Consider the following 21,895-nt stretch of genomic DNA (forward strand, 5'->3'; position numbering starts at 1 on the left):
TCCATGGTATATTTACTATTCTTTGCCAACACCACAATTCAAAGGCGTCAACTCTTCTTCAGTCTTCCTTATTCATTGTCCAGCTTTCACATACATATATTGCGATTGAAAATACCATGGCTTGGGTCAGGCGTGACTAAATATATTTAGTCAAGGTGACTAAATATATATATAAAAAAAAAATACTTGAAGATACAGGTGAAAACACTAGCATTGGTTGTCTCTGCGGTGAGATATTTAATGTGTTTTCTTTCGTACTTCCTACAACGAACATGAATATTTTAGTACGCAGACATTAAAACTTCCCAACCCTAGCAATCCAGTTGCAGTAGAAGCCTCAGGCTGTGTGATCTTGTCCGTCAGGCCTGGTGCAGGGACATCCCCTCACGACCACAGCGCTTCTGGGCCGCCTCCTCACCTGAAGTGACTTGCCTGGTGGCCCAGCCCTCGGGCAGGAGGAGGAACCCTGCAGGGTTTGGAGCCGGGATCCTGCCACCACGACCAGCTACTTTTCTTGGGTGGCAGTCTACAGAAGCCTTTTGTTTCCCTTTGTGTGCTTGTGAAAAACCAGGGTCTTTGTGCATTGTTTCCGAGTTCCACCGGCGGGTGCTGGGAGGGACGACACCCCAGCCTGCAGCCCCTCCAGCAGCAGCCTGGCGCGGGGGGAGTCCCTGGGGACTGCGCTGACGCCCTTCACCGTGGGTACCAATGGGCGCGCACCTTGGGAAGAGCCAGGTAACAGCCCCCACTCAGTCACAACGTCGTTGGGTGATGGCCCGTTTGGAGTGGACGAACACAACACGGATGCGTCGCCGGTGCCCCCACCGGGCCCCGCCGGATTAAATTCAGGACCAGGCGGCCCCGCTACGCTCTCCGCGCAAACCGCCCCCGCGGCCCCCGGACTGGGGACGTAACCTGCAGGGGTCTCTACTCGGGGCCCCGAGCCCGAGCTGGGGGGGCGGGGCGGGGCGGGGCGGGGCACGCACTCCTCACGCTGGCTGCGCTGCGCCCCCCACCGGGGACCCCGTGCCCCCGGGGCGGGCGGGAGCGGTTCACCTCCGGAACCGTACGCAAAGGGCGGGCGGTGATAGCTGAGGTGTGGTGGCCCGGGGGACCCCGACGGATCGGCCCTAGAGGCACCCTGTGTCCTCGCCCCAGCCCGCGCCCACCCGGGTTTCCCTAGATCGGGTCGGCGCCCCGGGGCGGCGTGAGGGCGCCGCCCAGGACGGGGACAAAGCCCGCAGGAGGCGGCGGCGCCAGGAGGAGCGTGGGGGGAGCAGATCTGGAGCTGCCGGCCCGGTCCGTCGCCTGCTCCCCCGCGCCGCTCCTCCGGGCTCCGGTCCTGGTCGCGCTTCAGCCCTGAGCGAGGCTTGGGGCGACCCACGGGGTGGGCTCCCGCGATCTGGGCCCGCCCTGACCCCGCCCCCCGGGCCTTGTCCCGCCCCTCATCCGTGGCTCCTCCCACGCCCCGTCCGTGCGCGTGCCCAGCCGGGCTCCGCCCCCATCGCCTGTGGTCCCGCCCACCAGTCCCCTCAGGCCCGCGTCACGTGACCCTGCCTCCGCGGGCCCTAGCGTTCAAGGTTCGCAGCCCTGCCCACTCGGGCCCCGCCCCCGCCTCCCGTGGCCCAATCCACTCCCCGGTCTGTGCTGTTGCCCATTAGGCCTCGCCCGCCAGAGCTCCACCCCTCCCGCCCGCCCGCCCGCCGGTAGCCTTGCCTCAGCGCCCGCGGGCCGCACTGCGCAGGCGTGTTGACCTGAGCGTTCCGTTTGAAAACATGGCGCCTGCGGGCCTGCAGTTGGTTCTGTGCGAGGAGAGGATCCGAGAGAAGAGCGGCCTGGCGGCGCACCGCGACCTGGGTACGGCCAGCGCGTCGGTGGGCTCCAGGCTGAGGGCGGGCTGAGGGCCACGGGCTCCGAGCTGAGGGACGCGGGCACCGGGCTCAGGGACGCGGGCACCGGCCTCAGGGATGCGGGCTTCAGGCTGTGGGACGTGAGCACCGGGCTGAGGGACGCGGGCACCGGGCTGTGAGACGCGGGCACCGGGCTCAGGGATACGGGCTCCAGGCTGTGGGACGTGAGCACCGGGCTGAGGGACGCGGGCACCGGGCTGTGAGACGCGGGCACCGGGCTGAGGGATGCGGGCTCCAGGCTGTGGGACTTGAGCACCCGGCTGAGGGACGCGGGCACCGGACTGAGGGATGCGGGCTCCAGGCTGTGGGACGTGAGCACCCGGCTGACGGACGCGGGGACCGGGCTCAGGGATTCGGGCTCCAGGCTGTGAGACGCGGGCACTGGGCTGAGGGATGCGGGCTCCAGGCTGTGGGACGTGAGCACCCGGCTGAGGGACGCGGGCACCGGGCTGAGGGATGCGGGCTCCAGGCTGTGGGACGTGAGCACCGGGCTGAGGGACGCGGGCACCGGGCTGTGAGACGCGGGCACCGGGCTGAGGGATGCGGGCTCCAGGCTGTGGGACTTGAGCACCCGGCTGAGGGACGCGGGCACCGGGCTGAGGGATGCGGGCTCCAGGCTGTGGGACGTGAGCACCGGGCTGAGGGACGCGGGCACCGGGCTGTGAGACGCGGGCACCGGGCTGAGGGATGCGGGCTCCAGGCTGTGGGACTTGAGCACCCGGCTGAGGGACGCGGGCACCGGGCTGAGGGATGCGGGCTCCAGGCTGTGGGACGTGAGCACCCGGCTGAGGGACGCGGGGACCGGGCTCAGGGATTCGGGCTCCAGGCTGTGAGACGCGGGCACTGGGCTGAGGGATGCGGGCTCCAGGCTGTGGGACGTGAGCACCCGGCTGAGGGACGCGGGCACCGGGCTGAGGGATGCGGGCTCCAGGCTGTGGGACGTGAGCACCCGGCTGAGGGACGCGGGCACCGGGCTGAGGGATGTGGGCTCCAGGCTGTGGGACGTGAGCACCGGGCTGAGGGACGCGGGCACCGGGCTGTGAGACGCGGGCACCGGGCTGAGGGATGCGGGCTCCAGGCTGTGGGACTTGAGCACCCGGCTGAGGGACGCGGGCACCGGGCTGAGGGATGCGGGCTCCAGGCTGTGGGACGTGAGCACCCGGCTGAGGGACGCGGGGACCGGGCTCAGGGATTCGGGCTCCAGGCTGTGAGACGCGGGCACTGGGCTGAGGGATGCGGGCTCCAGGCTGTGGGACGTGAGCACCCGGCTGAGGGACGCGGGCACCGGGCTGAGGGATGCGGGCTCCAGGCTGTGGGACTTGAGCACCCGGCTGAGGGACGCGGGCACCGGGCTGAGGGATGCGGGCTCCAGGCTGTGGGACGTGAGCACCCGGCTGAGGGACGCGGGGACCGGGCTCAGGGATTCGGGCTCCAGGCTGTGAGACGCGGGCACTGGGCTGAGGGATGCGGGCTCCAGGCTGTGGGACGTGAGCACCCGGCTGAGGGACGCGGGCACCGGGCTGAGGGATGCGGGCTCCAGGCTGTGGGACGTGAGCACCGGGCTGAGGGACGCGGGCACCGGGCTGTGAGACGCGGGCACCGGGCTGAGGGATGCGGGCTCCAGGCTGTGGGACTTGAGCACCCGGCTGAGGGACGCGGGCACCGGGCTGAGGGATGCGGGCTCCAGGCTGTGGGACGTGAGCACCCGGCTGAGGGACGCGGGGACCGGGCTCAGGGATTCGGGCTCCAGGCTGTGAGACGCGGGCACTGGGCTGAGGGATGCGGGCTCCAGGCTGTGGGACGTGAGCACCCGGCTGAGGGACGCGGGCACCGGGCTGAGGGATGCGGGCTCCAGGCTGTGGGACGTGAGCACCCGGCTGAGGGACGCGGGCACCGGGCTGAGGGATGCGGGCTCCAGGCTGTGGGACGTGAGCACCGGGCTGAGGGACGCGGGCACCGGGCTGTGAGACGCGGGCACCGGGCTGAGGGATGCGGGCTCCAGGCTGTGGGACTTGAGCACCCGGCTGAGGGATGCGGGCTCCAGGCTGTGGGACGTGAGCACCCGGCTGAGGGACGCGGGGACCGGGCTCAGGGATTCGGGCTCCAGGCTGTGAGACGCGGGCACTGGGCTGAGGGATGCGGGCTCCAGGCTGTGGGACGTGAGCACCCGGCTGAGGGACGCGGGCACCGGGCTGAGGGATGCGGGCTCCAGGCTGTGGGACGTGAGCACCGGGCTGAGGGACGCGGGCACCGGGCTGTGAGACGCGGGCACCGGGCTGAGGGATGCGGGCTCCAGGCTGTGGGACTTGAGCACCCGGCTGAGGGACGCGGGCACCGGGCTGAGGGATGCGGGCTCCAGGCTGTGGGACGTGAGCACCCGGCTGAGGGACGCGGGGACCGGGCTCAGGGATTCGGGCTCCAGGCTGTGAGACGCGGGCACTGGGCTGAGGGATGCGGGCTCCAGGCTGTGGGACGTGAGCACCCGGCTGAGGGACGCGGGCACCGGGCTGAGGGATGCGGGCTCCAGGCTGTGGGACGTGAGCACCCGGCTGAGGGACGCGGGCACCGGGCTGAGGGATGCGGGCTCCAGGCTGTGGGACGTGAGCACCCGGCTGAGGGACGCGGGGACCGGGCTCAGGGATTCGGGCTCCAGGCTGTGAGACGCGGGCACTGGGCTGAGGGATGCGGGCTCCAGGCTGTGGGACATGAGCACCCGGCTGAGGGACGCGGGCACCGGGCTGAGGGATGCGGGCTCCAGGCTGTGGGACGTGAGCACCCGGCTGAGGGACACGGGCACCGGGCTGAGGGATGCGGGCTCCAGGCTGTGGGACGTGAGCACCCGGCTGAGGGACGCGGGCACCGGGCTGAGGGACGCGGGCACCGGGCTCAGGGACCCGGGGTCTGGGCTGAGGGACGCGGGCACTGGGTTGAGGGACACGGGCGCCCATCTCAGGGATGAAGGTTCCAGGCTCAGGGACAAGGGCTCTGGGTGTGGGATGCAGGCTCCGGGCTCAGGGACGTCGGTACCAGCCTCGGGGACATGGGCTCCGGGTGAGCAGTGCGAGTACCTGGCTCAGGGATGGGCACCAGGCTCAGGGATGCAGGCTCTGGGGGAGGGAAACAGGCGCCAGGCTCAGGAACACAGACCATGGATGGTCCTGGGTTGCCAGAGTGATATTTAGTAGTATATAGAGGAGACAGAACCAAAACCACTCCAGGGAACTTGCTGCTGGATTATTTCCTGAGTCCTCAGATCCCTAGACTCTCAGCTGCCTGTTCTCCACTGTACAGTCTTCTGATGTTTGTTTCATGCATTTTTGTCCAAAGTTTTTAGATATAAAAAGCGGAGATGGTTAGGGTAAGATGCATCTACGCCATCTTGTCCAAATTGGAAGTCCTCAAAGGAAGTTTAAACTTACTCCAAGAGTGTTTTAAAAACAAATGTTTCTATGAAAGTATTGGGACTTTTGGAGGTGAGGCCAAGATGGCAAAATAGCCAGATGCTTCCAGTGATCCGTCTTACAACAAAGACCCGAAAAATCAACTAAAATGATTATCTTTATGACAAGCTAGGAGCCCTGAACATCAAAGGCAAAGGTAGAAAACGGACTGAGTGGCAGGGGAAGAGTGAGAGACCATTCAGAGGCAGAGAGGAATTGCTGGACGTGAATCACTGGGATCTCTCAGGCACTATTCCCGGAAGCGGCTGCGCAGGCTGGTGATAGCATTCAGCCACAGTTTTCTCAGGGAGAAGCAGCCAGGCACACAGCATGCTCACACCTCTGGAACCAGAGAAGAATGGCGCTCTTGGCAAAAGCTAACTGCTTGTATATATTTTACCGCGCTCCTGCCCCCAAGCTGGTTTCAGTGGTTGTTGATTTCCCTGGGCCAGAGGTAAGACCTGTTGAGTGCCTGGAGCCATCCTCCCAGCCTTGGAGAAGGAATAAATTCACAACAGGAGGAAAAGATAATTTGCCAGCTCCACTAACCTGGGGAGCTTAGGACAGAAGTGGCTCCTGTCTAGGCATAAACGGCCCGTGGACTTTGAATAGCGTTTCCCCCCCTGCATGGACCTGTGTGGGCCTATTTCAGGAGAATAGGCCCTTGCTGGCAGACTGCAACTGTTTTAGCTGTGCGGTGAAGAGGTGGGTATTTGATATTTGACACTGCTTTGCCTGTTAAACAGGGTCCTCACATCCACGTCAGGGGCCTAAGGACTGGTGGCTCCACTCAGGTCACCCAGCCAACCGTGACAGGGGTCCAGGGATAACTGGTACCTCCCAGTCCTTACAACCAAAAGCATTGGGTGCCCATGGTCCTTCTATAGAACCCACCCACCTGTATGCTGTAGGGAACAGGGACATGCTTTCCTCAGAGACACTCGGGGGACAGCTCTCAGCCCCCTGCCTTTTTCAGAGCATGACCCCCTGCTGCAACCAGATACCGGTACATACACCAAACACCCCTACCCCTCTAAGACTGTAGGACAGACCCTGTACGACACACTGGATGACCACCTACCTGGACACCGGAGCTGAATCCACACAAAAAAAGTGAATGGACTCATAAGCTCATATATCTGATAACAGCTCTGTCTATCTGGTGACAGGACATCAGACCCCAAAGGTGAAAATAATCAAGCTACTTCACTCAAGCAACCCATCTGGGCATATCAAAACAAAACAAAGCAAGAAACTAGGATACAGTAAGCAAACATAAAGTAAACTAATACAGTAACTTATAGATGGCTCGGAGACAACAGTCAATATCAAACCACATAAAGAAACAGACCATGATTGCTTCAACAAGCTCTCAAAGCAGAATCAAAGGATCTTCTGGATAAAGGTGCCTTCTTGGAATTACCAGATGCAGAATTCAAAAGATTAATATACAGAACTCTTCAAGATGTAAGGAAGGAGATCAGGCAATACATAGAACAAGCCAAGGAACACACAGATAAAACAGTTGAAGAAATTAAAAAGGTTCTTCAAGAATATAATGAAAAATTTAATAAGCTGCAAGAATCCATAGAGAGACAGCAATCAGAAATTCAGAAGATTAACAATAAAATTACAGAATTAGAGGAGCAGAATTGAGCAAGTGGAAGATAAAATTGGTGATCTCGAAGATAAAGCACGTGGCACCAAAAGAATTTTTTTTTAAATGAAGAAAACTTAAGAATCATGTGCGACTCTATCAAGAGAAATAACCTACAAGTAATTGGAGTACCAGAACAGGGAGGGATAACAGAAAATACAGAGAAAATTGTCAAAGATTTGTTGGCAGAAAAATTCCCTGATATAGTGAAAGATGAGAAGACAGCAATCCAAAATGCTCATCGAACTTCACATAAGGTAGGTTTTAAAAGAAAGTCACCAAGACATATTATAATCAAACTTGCCAGAACCAAAGATAAAAGAGAATTTTAAGAGCAGCTAGGGATAAACAAAAAGTCCCCTACAAAGGAGAGTCAGTAAGAATAAGCTTGGACTACTCAGCAGAAACCATGCAGGCAGGAAGGCAGTGAGATGACTTATATAAAATATTGAAGGAAAAAAATTGCCAGCCAAGAATCATATATCCAGCAAAACTGTCTCTTAAATATGAAGGTGAAATTAGGATATTTCCAGATAAACAGAAGTTTACGGATTTCATAAAAACCAAACCAAAACTATAAGAAATAGTAAAAGGAGTTCTTTGGTTAGAAAATCAATAATATTAGGTATCAACCTAAGACTAGAACACTGGACAGAGCAATCAGAAGTCAAACCAGACAGGAAAAACACAAAAATAAATCAAGATAAATGCTCAAAACAGGGAAACAGTGATGTCATTATATAAGAGTACATTAAAATAATGAAGAGGGACTGAGAAATGTAGTCATAGGTCTTTCATATGGAGAGGAGGACAAGGAGATAAAAAGAAATAAAAGTTAGGTTTAAACTGAGAAAAATAGTGGTAACTAAGGTAACCACAAAAGAAACAAACTATCCTACTCATCAAAATAAAATACAAGAAAAAATAGAGACTCAGCAGAAACAAAGTCAACAACAATGAATAAAAGGAAAAAACAGTATATAAACTACTCAGGACAAAAAATTAAATGGGAAAAAGAAGCTGTCAACAACACACAAAAAAAGACATCAAAATGGCAGCACAAAACTCGTATCTATCCATAATTACACTGAATGTTAATTAACTAAATGCACCAATAGACAGAGAGTGGCAGAATAGATTAAAAAACATGAAATGTCTCTCTGCTGTCTACAAGAGACACGCCTTAGACTTAGAGACACAGACAAACTAAAACTCAAAGGATGGAAAAAAATACATCAAGCGAACAACAATCAAAAAAGAACAGAAGTGGCAGTATTAACTTCTGACAAAATAGACTTTAAAGTTAAATCCACCACAAAGGATAAGGAAGGACACTATATATAAATAATTAAAGGGACAGTATACCAGGAGGCTATAACCATATTAAATATTGATGCACCCAATGACAGGGCTGCAAGATACATAAACTCTAACAGCATTGAAAAGTGAGATAGACAGCTCCACATTATAGTAGGAGACTTCAACACACCACTTTTGGTGAAGGAGAGGATATCCAGAAAGAAGCTCAGTAAAGACGCAGAAGATCTAAATGCCACAGTCAACCATCTCCACCTTCTAGACGTTATACAAAACACTCCACCCAACAGCAGCCAAGTATACTTTCTTTTCTAGTGCACATGGAACATTCTCTAGAATAAACCACATATTAGGTCGTAAAGCAAGCCTTAGCAGAATCCAGACCATTACAAAGCATCTTTTCTGACCATAAGGCCGTAAAAGTAGAAATCAATAACAGAAAGAGGGAAAAGAAATCAAACACTTAGAAACTGAACAATACCCTGCTCAAAGAGACTGGGTTATAGAAGACATTAAGGATGGAATGAAGAAATTCATAGAATCCAATGAGAATGAAAACACTTCCTATCAGAACCTTTGAGACGCAGTGAAAGCAGTGCTCAGAAGTCAGTTTATATCAGTAAATGCACACATCCAAAAAGAAGAAACGGCCCAAATCAAAGAATTATCCCTACAAGTTGAACAAATAAAAGAGAGCAGCAAAAGAAACGTTCAGGCACTAGAAGAAAGGAAATAATAAAAATTAGAGAACTAAATGAAATAGAAAACAGAAAAACATTTGACAGAGTTCCCAAGACCACAAGCTGGTTCTTTGAAAAAATTACCAAAATTGATAAACCATTGGCCAAACTGACAAAACAAAAACAGGAGAGAAAGCAAAGAACCTGGATAAGAAATGAGATGGGTGATATTACAACAGACCCAACTGAAATTAAAAGAATCATATCAGATTACTATGAAAAATTGTACTCTAACAAATTTGAAAACCTAGAAGAAATGGGTGAATTCCTAGAAACACACTACCTACCTAAACTAACACAAACAGAGGTAGAACAACTAAATAAACCCATGACAAAAGAAGAGATTGAAAAGGTACTTAAAAAACTCCCAAGAAAGAAAGCCCTGGCCCGGATGGCTTCACTGCAGAGTTCTACAAAACTTTCAGAGATGAGTTAACGCCACTACTACCCAAACCCAGTGCCGTCCACACCACTACTACCAAAGGTATTTCAGAGCATAGAAGAGGACACAATACTCCCAAACTTACTCTATGAAGCCAGCATATCCCTGATACTAAAACCACGTAAAGACACCACAAAAAAAGAAAATTACAGACCTATATTCCTCATGAACTTAGATGCAAAAATCCTCCACAAAATTCTAGCAAATAGAATTCAACAGCATATTCAAAAAATAACTCACCATGACCAAGTGGGATTCATATCAAGTATGCAGGGATGGTTCAGCATTAGAAAAACAATTAATGTAACCCATCATATAAGTAAAACAAAAGACAGGAATCACATGATTTTATCAATTGATGCAGAAAAGACATTTGACAAAGTTCAACAGCCATTCATGATAAAAACTCTCAGCAAAATAGGAATAGAAGGAAAATTCCTCAACATAATAAAGGGCATTTATACAAAGCCAATAGCCAACATCATCCTAAATGGAGAGAGTCTAAAAGCATTCCCCTTGAGATCGGGAACCAGACAAGGATGCCCTTTATCACCACTCTTATTCAACATTGTGCTGGAGGTCCTAGCCAGAGCAATTAGGCTAGATAAAGAACTAAAGGGCATCCAGATTGGCAAGGAAGAAGTAAAAGTATCTCTATTTGCAGACGACATGATCTTATACATAGAAAACCCCAAGGAATCCTCAAGAAAACTACTGAAAGTGATAGAAGAGTTCAGCAGAGTATCAGGATACAAGATAGACATACAAAAATCAGTTGGATTCCGGTACACCAACAAAAAGAACATCGAAGAGGAAATCACCAAATGGATACCATTTACAGTACCCCCAGGAAGATAAAATACTTAGGAATAAATCTTACCAGAGATGTAAAAACTTATACAAAGGAAACTACAAAACACTTGTGCAAGAATCGAAGAGAGACCTGCATAAGTGGAAAAACATACCATGCTCGTGGATTGCAAGACTTAACGTTATAAAAATGTCTGTTCTACCAAAAGTGATCTATAGATTTCATGCAATTCTGATCCAAATTCCAACGGCATTTTTTAATCAGATGGAGAAACACATCACCAGCTTCACATGGAAGGGAAAGAGGCCCTGGATAAGTAAAGCATTACTGAAAAAGAAGAACAACGTGGGAGGCCTTACTCTACCTGATTTTAGAACCTATTATACTGCCACAGTAGTCAGAAGAGCCTGGTACTGGTACAACAACACATACACAGACCCATGGAACAGAACTGAGAAACCAGACATAAATCCATCCACATATGAGCAGTTGATATTTCATAAAGGCCCCAAAGCAGTTAAATGTGGAAAAGACAGTCTTTTTAACAAATGGTGCTGGCATAACCGGATATCCATCTGCAAAAAAAAAATTAAACAAGATCCATACCTCACACCATGCACAAAAACAAGCTCAAAATGGATCAAAGACCTAAATATAAAATCTAAAATGATAAAGATCATGGAAGAGAAAATAGGGACAGCGTTAGGAGCCCCAATACATGGCACTAACAATATACAAAACATTGCTAACAATGCAGAAGAAAACCTAGATAACTGGGAGCTCCTAAAAATCAAACACTATGCTCATCCAAAGACTTCGCCAAAAGAGTAAAAAGTTTACCTACAGACCGGGAAAAAATTTTTAGCTGTGACATTTCCGATCAGTGCCTCATCTCTAAAATCTACATGATACTGCTAAAACTCAACTACAAAAAGATAAATAACCCAGTTAAAAAATGTGCAAAGAATATGAACAGACACTTCACTAAAGAAGACATTCAGGTGGCTAACAGATACACGAGAAAGTGCTCAAGATTATTAGCCATTAGAGAAATGCAAATCAAAACTACTGTGAGATTCCATCTCACTCCAACAAGGCTGGCATTAATCCAAAAAACACAAAATAGTAAATACTGGAGACGTTGTGGAGAGACTGGAACAATTATACACTGCTGGTGGGAATGTAAAATGGTACAACCACTTTGGGAATCGATTTGATGCTTCCTTAAAAAGCTAGATATAGAACTACCATAAAATCCAGCAATCCCACTCCTTGGAATATATCCTAGAGAAATGAGAGCCTTTACATGAACAGATATATGCGCACCCATGTTCATTGCAGCACTGTTTAGAATAGCAAAAAGATGGAAGCAACCAAGGTGCCCATCAACGGATGAATGGCTAAATAAATTATGGTATATTCACACAATGGAATACTACTCATCAATAAAGAACAGTGATGAATCTGTGAAACGTTTCGTAACATGGAGGAATCTGGAAGGCATTGTGCTAAGTGAAATTAGTTGCAAAAGGACAAATATTGTATAAGACCGCTATCATAAGAACTCGAGAAATAGTTTAAAAAGAGAAGAAAATATTCTTTGATGGTTATGAGAAGGGGGAGGGAGGGAGTAAGGGGGGTTTTCACTAATTGCATAGTAGATAAGAACTATTTTAGGTGAAGGGACAGATGACACAAAATACAGGAGAGGTCAGCACAGCTGGACTAAACCAAGAGCAAAGAAGTTTCCTGAATAAACTCAACGCTTCAAAGGCCAGCGTAGCAGGGGCGGGGGTTTGGGGACCACAGTTTCAGGGGAATTGGCATAATAAAATCTATTAAGAAAACATTCTGCATCCCACTCTGGAGAGTGAGGTCTGGGGTCTTAAATGCTAGCAAGCAGCCATCTAAGATGCATCAATTGGTCTCAACCCACCTGGAGCAAAGGAAAGTGAAGAACACCAAAGACACAGGGTAATTTCGACCCCAAGAGATAGGAACGACCACATAAACAAGAGACTACATCAGCCTAGATGGTGCCCGGGTACAACCGATGAGTGCCCTAACAGAGAACAGAACAAAAAAAACCTGAGGGAGCAGGAGAGCAGTGGGAAGCAGACCCCAAATTGTTGTAAAAAGACCAGACTTAATGCTCTGACTGAGACTAGAATGACGCTGGAGATCATGGTCCCCAGACCTTCTGTTATCCCAAGACAGGAACCATTCCTAAAGCCAACTCTTCAGACGGGTTGGACTGGGCTATGGGTTAGATAACAATACTGGTGAGGCGTGAGCTTTTTGGATCAGGTAGACACATACTATGTTGGCATCTCCTATCTGGAGGGAGATGAGAGAGCAGAGGGGGACAGAAGCTGGCTGAATGGACACGAAAAGAGAGAGTGAAGGGAAGGAGTGTGCTGTCTCATTAGGGGGAGAGCAACTAGGAGTATGTAGCAGGGTGTTTATAAATTTTTGTATGAGAGTCCGACTTGATTTGTAAACTTTCACTTAAAGCACAATAAAAAATTAAAAAAAAAAAAAAAACTGAAGTATTGGTACATCCAAACCTAACCTGTCTTTTTGACCAGGGAAGCGTTTGTTTTTGTAGCAGTACGTGTTTAACAAGTGCTTACTGTGCCTGCCGTGCACGAGGGTGCCACACATAGACGCAGATATACAGACCACCCAGCCTGCCCCCACACTGTGTGACACAGAGCAGACAGGTCAGCCCACACGAGGATTTCCACTAGCTATCCCCACTGTGAAGGCTGTGACAGGCGATGGAGTTGGGCAGCCAGGTGTGTGACAGGCCACCAGGTGGGAAAGTTTGGGAGGGAGCCGTCCTGGTGAGAGAGGGCTTTAGGGAGAAGCTGTGGTGGTAGAGAGAAGGGCGTGGGTTTGGACGTAGTTGGAGGCATATGTAAGCTGAAACTCTTAACCATAATAAAAAACCCATTGCTGTCAAGTCGCTGTCAACTCAGAGTGACTCCATAGGACAGAGTAGAACTGCCCCATAGGGTTTCCAAGGAGCCACTGGTGATTTCCAACTGCTGACCTTTTGGTTAGCAGCCGAGCTCTTAACCACTGTGCCATCAGGGCTCCAGCCATTCTTTAATGTTGGCATTCATATTTTAAATGAATTTCATTGTTTTTCTGAATGACTCTTTCTCAGACTATATCTCATTGTAAAAAAAACCTTGGAAAATACAGATACACATAATAAGGAAGATAAAGGTCACCCAGAATGGGAAAAATATGTTAACGTTTTGTGTCTTTCCTTCTAAGCTTTTTATGTTTTGTGTGCTGTATTTTGAAAACTAAGAATCTAGGCTTTTATTACAATAATTTATTTTCAATTAAAAAAAGTTTAAAATTTTATAATTTCCTATTCTTAGGTGAACTTCGATCATTATCTCTTCCTGGAACTTACCAAGAAAAGATTACGCACCTAGGAAATTCTTTGATGCATTTAACGGGTCTAAAATCTTTGGATCTCTCACGCAACTCGTTGGTTAGTCTAGAGGTAAGTTTTAGGTTCGTTTGTTAAAGAGAGTCATTGCTGTGAACAGCAGTGGAAAGTGCACTCGTGGTCAGTAGTGGAGTCTGTTCTGTAACTGTGTGCTTGTGGGGCGTGTACTTGCACTTGTGCACTTAGAAAGAGTGTAAATGTTGTTTTTCTTGTGTCTACCCTAAGCGAGATTCTTAGACATTCTATCACATCTTTAAATTACTTTTGACAACCAAAAGTTATAGCTCGCTGATGAAGACAGTTGTGTTTTAAAGGCAATAAAACAAGGCCCCAGAGACTGATTGACACATGTCTCTCACTCTCCATCCCTTTATTGGCAGTGTTTTGTTTGTCCACTTTGTGTTCCGTGTCTGTGGCCTTTGCCTTGTGTCCTCTGGGCCTTGAGTGACAGCCTGTGGGGCAGGGCCTGCTGCCTTTGCTGAGCCCCAGGTGAGACGGGCAGGCTCTCAGTATTTGCTGAGTAAGGAGTCACTCCAGGTGATAGTGAACAGGGACAGTTGTGCAAGCACTGTGTGGTTTACTACAAAGAGGACCTTTGAAAGAAAATGTGGGGGAACACACACTTGCACTCTGTAGAGGGAACCCAGCACAGTGGCCAGGGGCCCCACCCAGTCAGTTGCAGGCCCAGGCCAGGCGCTTTCCAACCTTACTGAACCTCGATTCTTCAGTCTGTAAAGTGGGAGTAAGAGCAGTTCTTACCAGATAGGACTGTGCAGGTGAAGTGAAATCATGGGTAAGTCACTTAGCTCAGCACATACTGAGCACTTGGTAAAGATTCGTGTCCTTAGTGCAGTTACGACTGTTGCAAGTCTCCCTCCATGGCCGTTTCACTGTGTGACACAGAACTGTGTATCTGAGTATACATGTCATTCTTACAGTCTTTATGGAATGCATGTACTTATTACAAGTGTGTTTAGTAAATAGGTTGGCCAGTTTGTATTGATGGCCCATTTTGCCATTTATTTAAGTGTGACTTCACTCAGCTTTTTCTTCCCGTTTACAGGGCATTCAGTATCTGACTGCGTTGGAAAGACTCAATCTCTACTACAACTGTATTTCCTCATTAGCAGAAGTCTTTCGGCTCCGCTCCTTGTTGGAGCTCACAGATGTGGACTTGCGGCTGAACCCCGTCGTAAAGAACGAGTCTGATTATCGCCTTTTTGTTGTGCATATGCTCCCAAACCTCAGACAGCTTGGTAGGCAGACGGTTATCCTGGTCGAATGGCCGTAACATTCACACTCTTGTTCAGTGGGGCAGGACCAGGCTGTTGTGTGTTCTACAGTTGATCCTGCCCGTGATTCCTTCTTAAAAGGGAAATTGATTTTCCACCGTTAGTGGCTTTGAGCCCCTTTGAGTGTACACACAACTTAAGAGTACCTGTGTTTTTTAACAGGAGCAATGCTTGTAGGATGCCAGGAAGGGTGGTAAGGAGGCCCAGTCAGCAGAGAGAACACAGGGAGGTGGTGCCAGCTGGGGTTAGGGACATAGATGCTAAGCCAGCTGCTCAGTCACACTTGGCTTACCACTCCCGCACTGCCTGACTTTGGGCACCACCCTGAACGTCTTAGGCCCCTTTCCTTGTGTGGCCCATGAGGAAGTGTGAGGTGGAGCTCAGCCTAGGTGGTCTGCTCCTGGAGGTGCCTATGGGGTGGAGGTCTGCCCATGGTGGCACCGTGGCCCTGGGACGCAGTCCTGGTGGGCGGTTTCGTGGCACCATGCCCCTGGGGCACAGTCGTGGCGGGCTGTTTCATGGCACCATGATGCCATTGGCTGGTTGTTCTGTGCGTTTTCTTCCTAGATAATCGCCCCGTAAGAGAGAATGAACGAAAAGCATCCCAGCTGCACTTCACTTCAGAGGAATCGCTTGCCTCAAAGCATAGTTTCCCAGCTGCTTTGAAAGGTGGAAGGTACGAGCAGAGTGCTATGTGAACATTCAGAGCAGTAAGTTTCTCAGGCTTGTCTGTTGATAGAATGTCTAACTGACAGATGTGACCTGTGGGCACCGATGGCCATTTCAGGGGCAGACGTGCAGAGAAGAGGGGGGAGGAGTGGCGCCCAATGCCGCTGGGGTCCGTGGAGATGGTGGGACACCACATCTCTCCTGCTCCCATATTTTTTGTTATGTTTCTTTTGTTGGGTTACTGTCATTCCAGTGTAGGGTGGTGGTGTTGTTAGGTGCCATCGAGCCGGTTCCAACTCATACCGACCCCATCCACAATAGAACGAAACACTGCCTGGTCCTGATCCATCCTTACAATCGTTGTTATGCTTGAGCTCATTGTCAGTCCACCTCATTGAGGTTCTTCCTCTTTTCCGCCGATCCTGTACTCCACCAAGCATAATGTCCTTGTGGGGACTGATCCCTCCTGACAACATGTCCAAAGTATGTAAGACGCAGTCTCACCATCCTTTCTTCCAAGGAGCACTCTGGTTGTACTTCTTCCAAGACAGATTTGTTCGTTCTTTTGGCAGTCCGTGGTATATTCAATATTCTTCGTCAGCACCACAATTCAAAGGCATCAGTTCTTCTTCGGTCTTCCTTATTCATTGTCCAGCTTTCACATGCATATGATGTGATTGAAAATACCATGGCTTGGGTCAGGCGCACCTTAGTCTTCAAGGTGACATCTTTGCCCTTCAACACTTTGAAGAGGTCCTTTGCAGCAGATTTACCCAGTGCAATGCGTCTTTTGATTTCTTGACTGCTGCTTCCGTGGCTGTTGATTGTGGATCCAAGTAAAATGAAATCCTTGACAACTGCAGTGTTCTCTGTTTATCATGATGTTGCTCATTGGTCCAGTTGTGAGGATTTTTGTTTTCTTTATGTTGAGGTGTAATCCATACTGAAGGCCGTGGTCTTTGATCTTCATTAGTAAGCACTTCAAGTCCTCTTCACTTTCAGCAAGCAAGGTTGTGTCATCTGCACAACGCAGGTTGTTAATGAGTCTTCCCCCAATCCTGATGTCCTGTTCTTCTTCATATAGTCCAGCTTCTTATATTATTTGCTCAGCATACAGATTGAACAGGTATGGTGAAAGAATACAACCCTGACGCATGCCTTTCCCGACTTTAAATCCATGAGTATCCCCTTGTTCTGTCCGAACAACTGCCTCGATCTATGTAAAGGTTCCTCATGAGCACAATTAAGTGTTCTGGAATTCCCATTCTTCACAATGTTATCCATAGTTTGTTACGATCCACACAGTCGAATGCCTTTGCATCGTCAATAAAACACAGGTAAACATCCTTCTGGTATTTTCTGCTTTCAGCCAGGATCCGTCTGACATCAGCAATGATATCCCTGGTTCCACGTCCTCTTCTGAAACCGGCTTGAATTTCTGGCAGTTCCCTGTCGATATACTGCTGCAGCCGTTTCTGAATGATCTTCAGCAAAACTTTGCTTGCATGTGATATTAATGATATTGTTCTATCATTTCCATGTTCGGTTAGATCACCTTTCTTGGGAGTAGGCATAAATATGGATCTCTTCCAGTCAGTTGGCCAGGGAGCTGTCTTCCAAATTTCTTGGCATGGGATGAGTGAGCACCTCCAATGCTGCATCTGTTTGTTGAAACATCTCAATTGATATTCCAGCAATTCTTGGAGCCTTGTTTTTCGCCAATGCCTTCAGAGCAGCTTGGAGTTCTTCCTTCAGTACCATCGGTTCCTGATCATATTCCACCTTTTGAAATGGTTGAACATCGACTAATTCTTTTTGGTATAATGACTCTGTGTATTCCTTCCATCTTCTTTTGATGCTTCCTGCGTCATTTAATATTTTCCCCATGGAATCCTTCACTATTGCAACTCGAGGCTTAAATTTTTTCTTCAGTTCTTTCAGCTTGAGAAATGCTGAGTGTGTTCTTCCCTTTTGGTTTTCCATCTCCAGCTCCTTGCACGTGTCATTATAATACTTTACTTTGTCTTCTGGAGACACCCTTTGAAATCTTCAGTTCTTTTTGTTCGTGAATTCTTCCTTTCGCTTAGGTGCTCGACGTTCAAGAGCAAGTTTCAGAGTCTCCTCTGACATCCATCTTGGTCTTTTCATTCTTTCCTGTGTTTTCAGTGACCTCTTGCTTTCTTCATGTATGATGTCACTGATGTCATTCCACAACTCGTCTGGTCTTTGCTCGCTAGTGTTCAATGCGTCAAACCCGGCAGTCTACTTCTGAAAAGCGTTAGCCAGTGAAAACCTTATGAATAGCAGTGAAACACTGATATAGTGCTGGAAGATGAGCCCCTCAGGTTGGAAGGCACTCAAAAGATGACTGGGGAAGAGCTGCCTCCGCAAAGTAGAGTTGACCTTAATGATGTGGATGGAGTAAAACTTTCGGGACCTTCATTTGCGATGTGGCACGGCTCAAAATGAGAAGAAACAGCTGCAAACATCCATTAATAATAGGAACCTGGAATGTACAAAGTATGAATCTAGGAAAATTGGAAATCGTCAAAAATGAAATGGAACGCATAAACATTGATATCCTAGGCATTAGTAAGCTGAAATGGACTGGTATTGGCCATTTTGAATCAGACAATCATATCGTCTACTATGCTGAGAATGACAACTAGAAGAGGAATGGTGTTGCATTCATTGTCAAAAAGAACGTTTCAAGATCTATCCGGAAGTACAATGTTGTCATGTCAGCGATAGGATAATATCCATACGCCTACAAGGAAGACCGGTTAATACAACTATTATTCAAATTTACGCACCAACGCTACGGCCAAAGATGAAGAAATAGAAGATTTTTATCAGCTGCTGCAGTCTGAAATTGATCGAACATGCAATCAAGATGCATTGATAATTACTGGCGATTGGAATGCAAAAGTTGGAAATGGATGGATCAGTAGTTGGAAAACATGGCCTTGGTGATAGAAACAATGCCGGAGATCGAATGATAGAATTTTGCAAGACCAACGACTTCTTTATTGCAAATACCTTCTTTCACCAACATAAACGGCGACTGTACACATGGACCTCGCCAGATGGAACACACAGAAAGCAAATTGACTACATCTGTGGAAAGAGACGATGGAAAAGCTCAATATCATCAGTCAGAATAAGGCCAGGGGCTGACTGGAACAGACCATCAATTGGCTTATATGCAAGTTCAAGCTGAAACTGAAGAAAATCAGAGCAAGTTCACGAGAGCCAAAATATGACCTTGAGTATATCCTAGATTTAGAGATCAGTGTAGGGTGGATCCTAATAAATTTAGCCCTGATAGCGGTCTCTGAGTGTGGATTCTTTAGAGTTTTCTATATATAAGATCATGTTATCTGCAAATACTGATAGTTATACTTCTTCTTTTCCAGTTTGGATGCCTTTTAATTCTTTTTCTTGCCTAATTGCTCTGACCAGAAATTCTAGGACAATGTTGAATAGAAGTGGCAAGAGCAGACGTCTTTGTTAGGTTCCTGATCTTAGGAGCAAAGCCTTCAGTCTTTCACCATAGGTATTTCATGTTAGCTTTGGGTTTTTCATAGACGCCTGTTAAAATGGCGTAGGGACATCAGATCTCATTGTCTAACTTGGGGAGGGAGGAGGAGAATCACCATCATCATCAGCCCAGAGCTGATTGCTGTGAGGTAGAGATCAGACATACCTTCAATCTAACTTTTTTTTTTTTTTTTACCACTTCTGATACCAGCTGTCCCTCCCATTGCACTCTCTACTTCCCTTTTGGGTTTGATAATTCATTGCATTGGTCACACAGAACTCAACAGACCGTACTGAACGGTTCGGGATCAACTTAGAATTAACAGAGAGTACTCAGGATACAGTTCTGTGATCAGGACAGCTTCTCAACCGTACCTGCAGGCAGGCCTCTGCCACTGGGTCCTGCTCGGGCCTGGCCTCTTCCACTAGGCTCTCGGCCTTAGTCTTCAGCCCAGCCTCTGTGCTGCTCAGGCAGGTGTTACAGCTCTTTAGCTCCACCAGTATGTACCCAGAGGCACCCCAGTCCACCAGGAAGCCTCCTGCCTGAAGGCGCTTGGCTCTCCCACTCCATGGGTTGGTGAGCCTATCTCGCTGGTCCCGTACCAGCTGTCTCTTGCTGTCTTCAGTGTTACAGCTCTTTCTGTCTCCTGGATCTCGGATGTTCTCAGCACAGGAATCCCAGGTCTTAAGGATGCACTCTGCTTCTAGCTCTCCTTGTTGGTAGTGAGATCCCCCCTCAGCCTCTGGGTTTTGCTCGTTTTAACGCTAGCAGGATGGCAAAACTAGCCAGTTCCCTACAAGGATTCATTGTACCTTAGTTGCATTAGCAAAACTGTCCAGTCTCCTTGGTGGGCTACAAGCACTGTATTGCATAGTCCCACACAATCATTTTGTTGTCATTACAAGACCATGTCTAGAAGGGCCGTATTAAAGCAGTTCTCCACGCTGCAGTGCCCTTATTAGTCCCTTCTATTCCTGGTTGGTTAAGTGTTTTCATTATGAGAGGGCATTAGATTTTGTCAAATGCTTTTCCTGCATCAGGTGAGATGATCGTGTGGTGTTTTTTGTTTCTTTGTCTTTGTTTTATCGATGTGATTTGTTACATCATCGGCATTTGTGCGATGAACCACCCTTACGCTCCTAGAGCAGCTCTCATTGGCCGTCAAGTGTAATCCTTTCAGTGTGCTGCTAGATTCAGCTTGCCAGCATTTTGCTGAGGGTTTTGCCTCTGTATTCATAAGGGATATTGGTCTGTAGTTTTCCTGTGACATTTTTGTCTCCCTTTGGAATCAGGGCGATGCTGGCCTCATAGGATGAGTTAGGAAGTGTTCCCTCTTTTGTTTTTTTGAAGAGTTTGAAAAGGATTGGTGTTAATTCTTCTTTAAATGTTTGGTGGAATTTACCAGTGAAGCCACCTGGTCCTGGTCTTTTCTTTGTTGGAAGTGTTTTGATTACTGATTTAATTTTTTTACTTCTTAGAGGACTATTCAGATTTTCTACTTCTGTCAGTTTTAGTAGTTTGTGTGTTTATAGGGGTTTGTCCCTTTCAGGTAGGTATCTAGTTTGTTGGCATTCAGTTGTTTATAGTATTTCTTTATAATCCTTTTCATTTCTGTAAGGTTGGTAGTGATGATGTCCCCTCTGTCATTCTTGATTTTAGTAATTTGAGTCTTCTTTTTTTTTCTTTTTCAGTCTAGCTAAAGGTTTGTTAATTTTGTTGATATTTGCAGACTTTTGGTTTTGTTGATCTTCTCCATTGTTTTTCTATTCCCTATTTCATTTATCCTCACTCTAATCTTTATTATCACCCTTCTGCATGGTTTGGGTGTAGTTTGTTCTTTTGTCTAGTTTCTTCAGGTGGAAGTTTAGGATATTGATTTGAGATCTTCTTTTTTAACATAGATATTTACAGCTACAGGTTGCCGTCTCCGCAGTGTTTTTTGCTGCATACCATATGTTTTGACATGTTTGTTGTGTTTTTCTCTTCAATGTGTTTAGAGTCCGCCTCCTTCCTATACAGAGAAGATGGAGATCCAAGGAGGCGGGAATGTGCTCAGTGTCAAGTATCTGGGCAGACCCAGAACGAGAACCCAAGCTCCCTTTTCTGAGGTTTCCCCACTGTGCAGTGAGCAGGAAAGCTCTCAGCTGTAAAAATTAGTGACTGCGACCAGGTGTCATATGTATGAACTGCCTCCTGACGTCAGTATTAATAGTATATGTGATTATGATTTTGAAGAGTGATTTCCTATGTTATCTTCATTGAACTTGAGGTCCCCTTTGAGCGTGTCCACCTCCACGCTGAGGGAGTCCACAGGGTGACGTTGCTGTACTCCAGTACCCCTTAGGATTCAATCAGGGTGGGACTATTTTCCCTTAGTGTCAGCGTAGGAATTGGGAACCTGACATCCTTTAACCTTCTGCACCCCATGTATCATGCTGTGGATATGCGGAGAAAAGGGGAAATTGAATTGTAGCCAGCTGAAGACTGCAGAGCAAAGGGTTCCAGAACTTTGAGTTTTATACCAATCCCAGCGGGATTGGTTTAAGACATGTCTTATTTCAGTTGCACCAAAATATTCCTAATTAGGTACCTTACAGCCACACAGGC

At 48.5% G+C, this 21,895-nt stretch overlaps 1 protein-coding gene across 1 annotated transcript in view; it reads left to right on the forward strand.

Annotated features, from left to right (window-relative positions):
* Window positions 1-1,749: 1,749 nt before the first annotated feature.
* CEP72 (centrosomal protein 72) overlaps window positions 1,750-21,895 on the forward strand; it is a 59,735-nt gene continuing 39,589 nt past the window's right edge. The window contains exons 1-4 of the mRNA XM_064270298.1: window positions 1,750-1,857; window positions 13,713-13,840; window positions 14,850-15,042; window positions 15,646-15,754. Of these exons, the coding sequence (XP_064126368.1) occupies window positions 1,776-1,857; window positions 13,713-13,840; window positions 14,850-15,042; window positions 15,646-15,754 (512 nt within the window). The 5' untranslated portion in view covers window positions 1,750-1,775. The remainder of the gene's footprint in view (window positions 1,858-13,712; window positions 13,841-14,849; window positions 15,043-15,645; window positions 15,755-21,895) is intronic.

The sequence above is a fragment of the Loxodonta africana genome, chromosome 2 (genome assembly GCF_030014295.1).
Source record: "Loxodonta africana isolate mLoxAfr1 chromosome 2, mLoxAfr1.hap2, whole genome shotgun sequence".
In the NCBI taxonomy this organism is placed as follows: domain Eukaryota; kingdom Metazoa; phylum Chordata; class Mammalia; order Proboscidea; family Elephantidae; genus Loxodonta; species Loxodonta africana.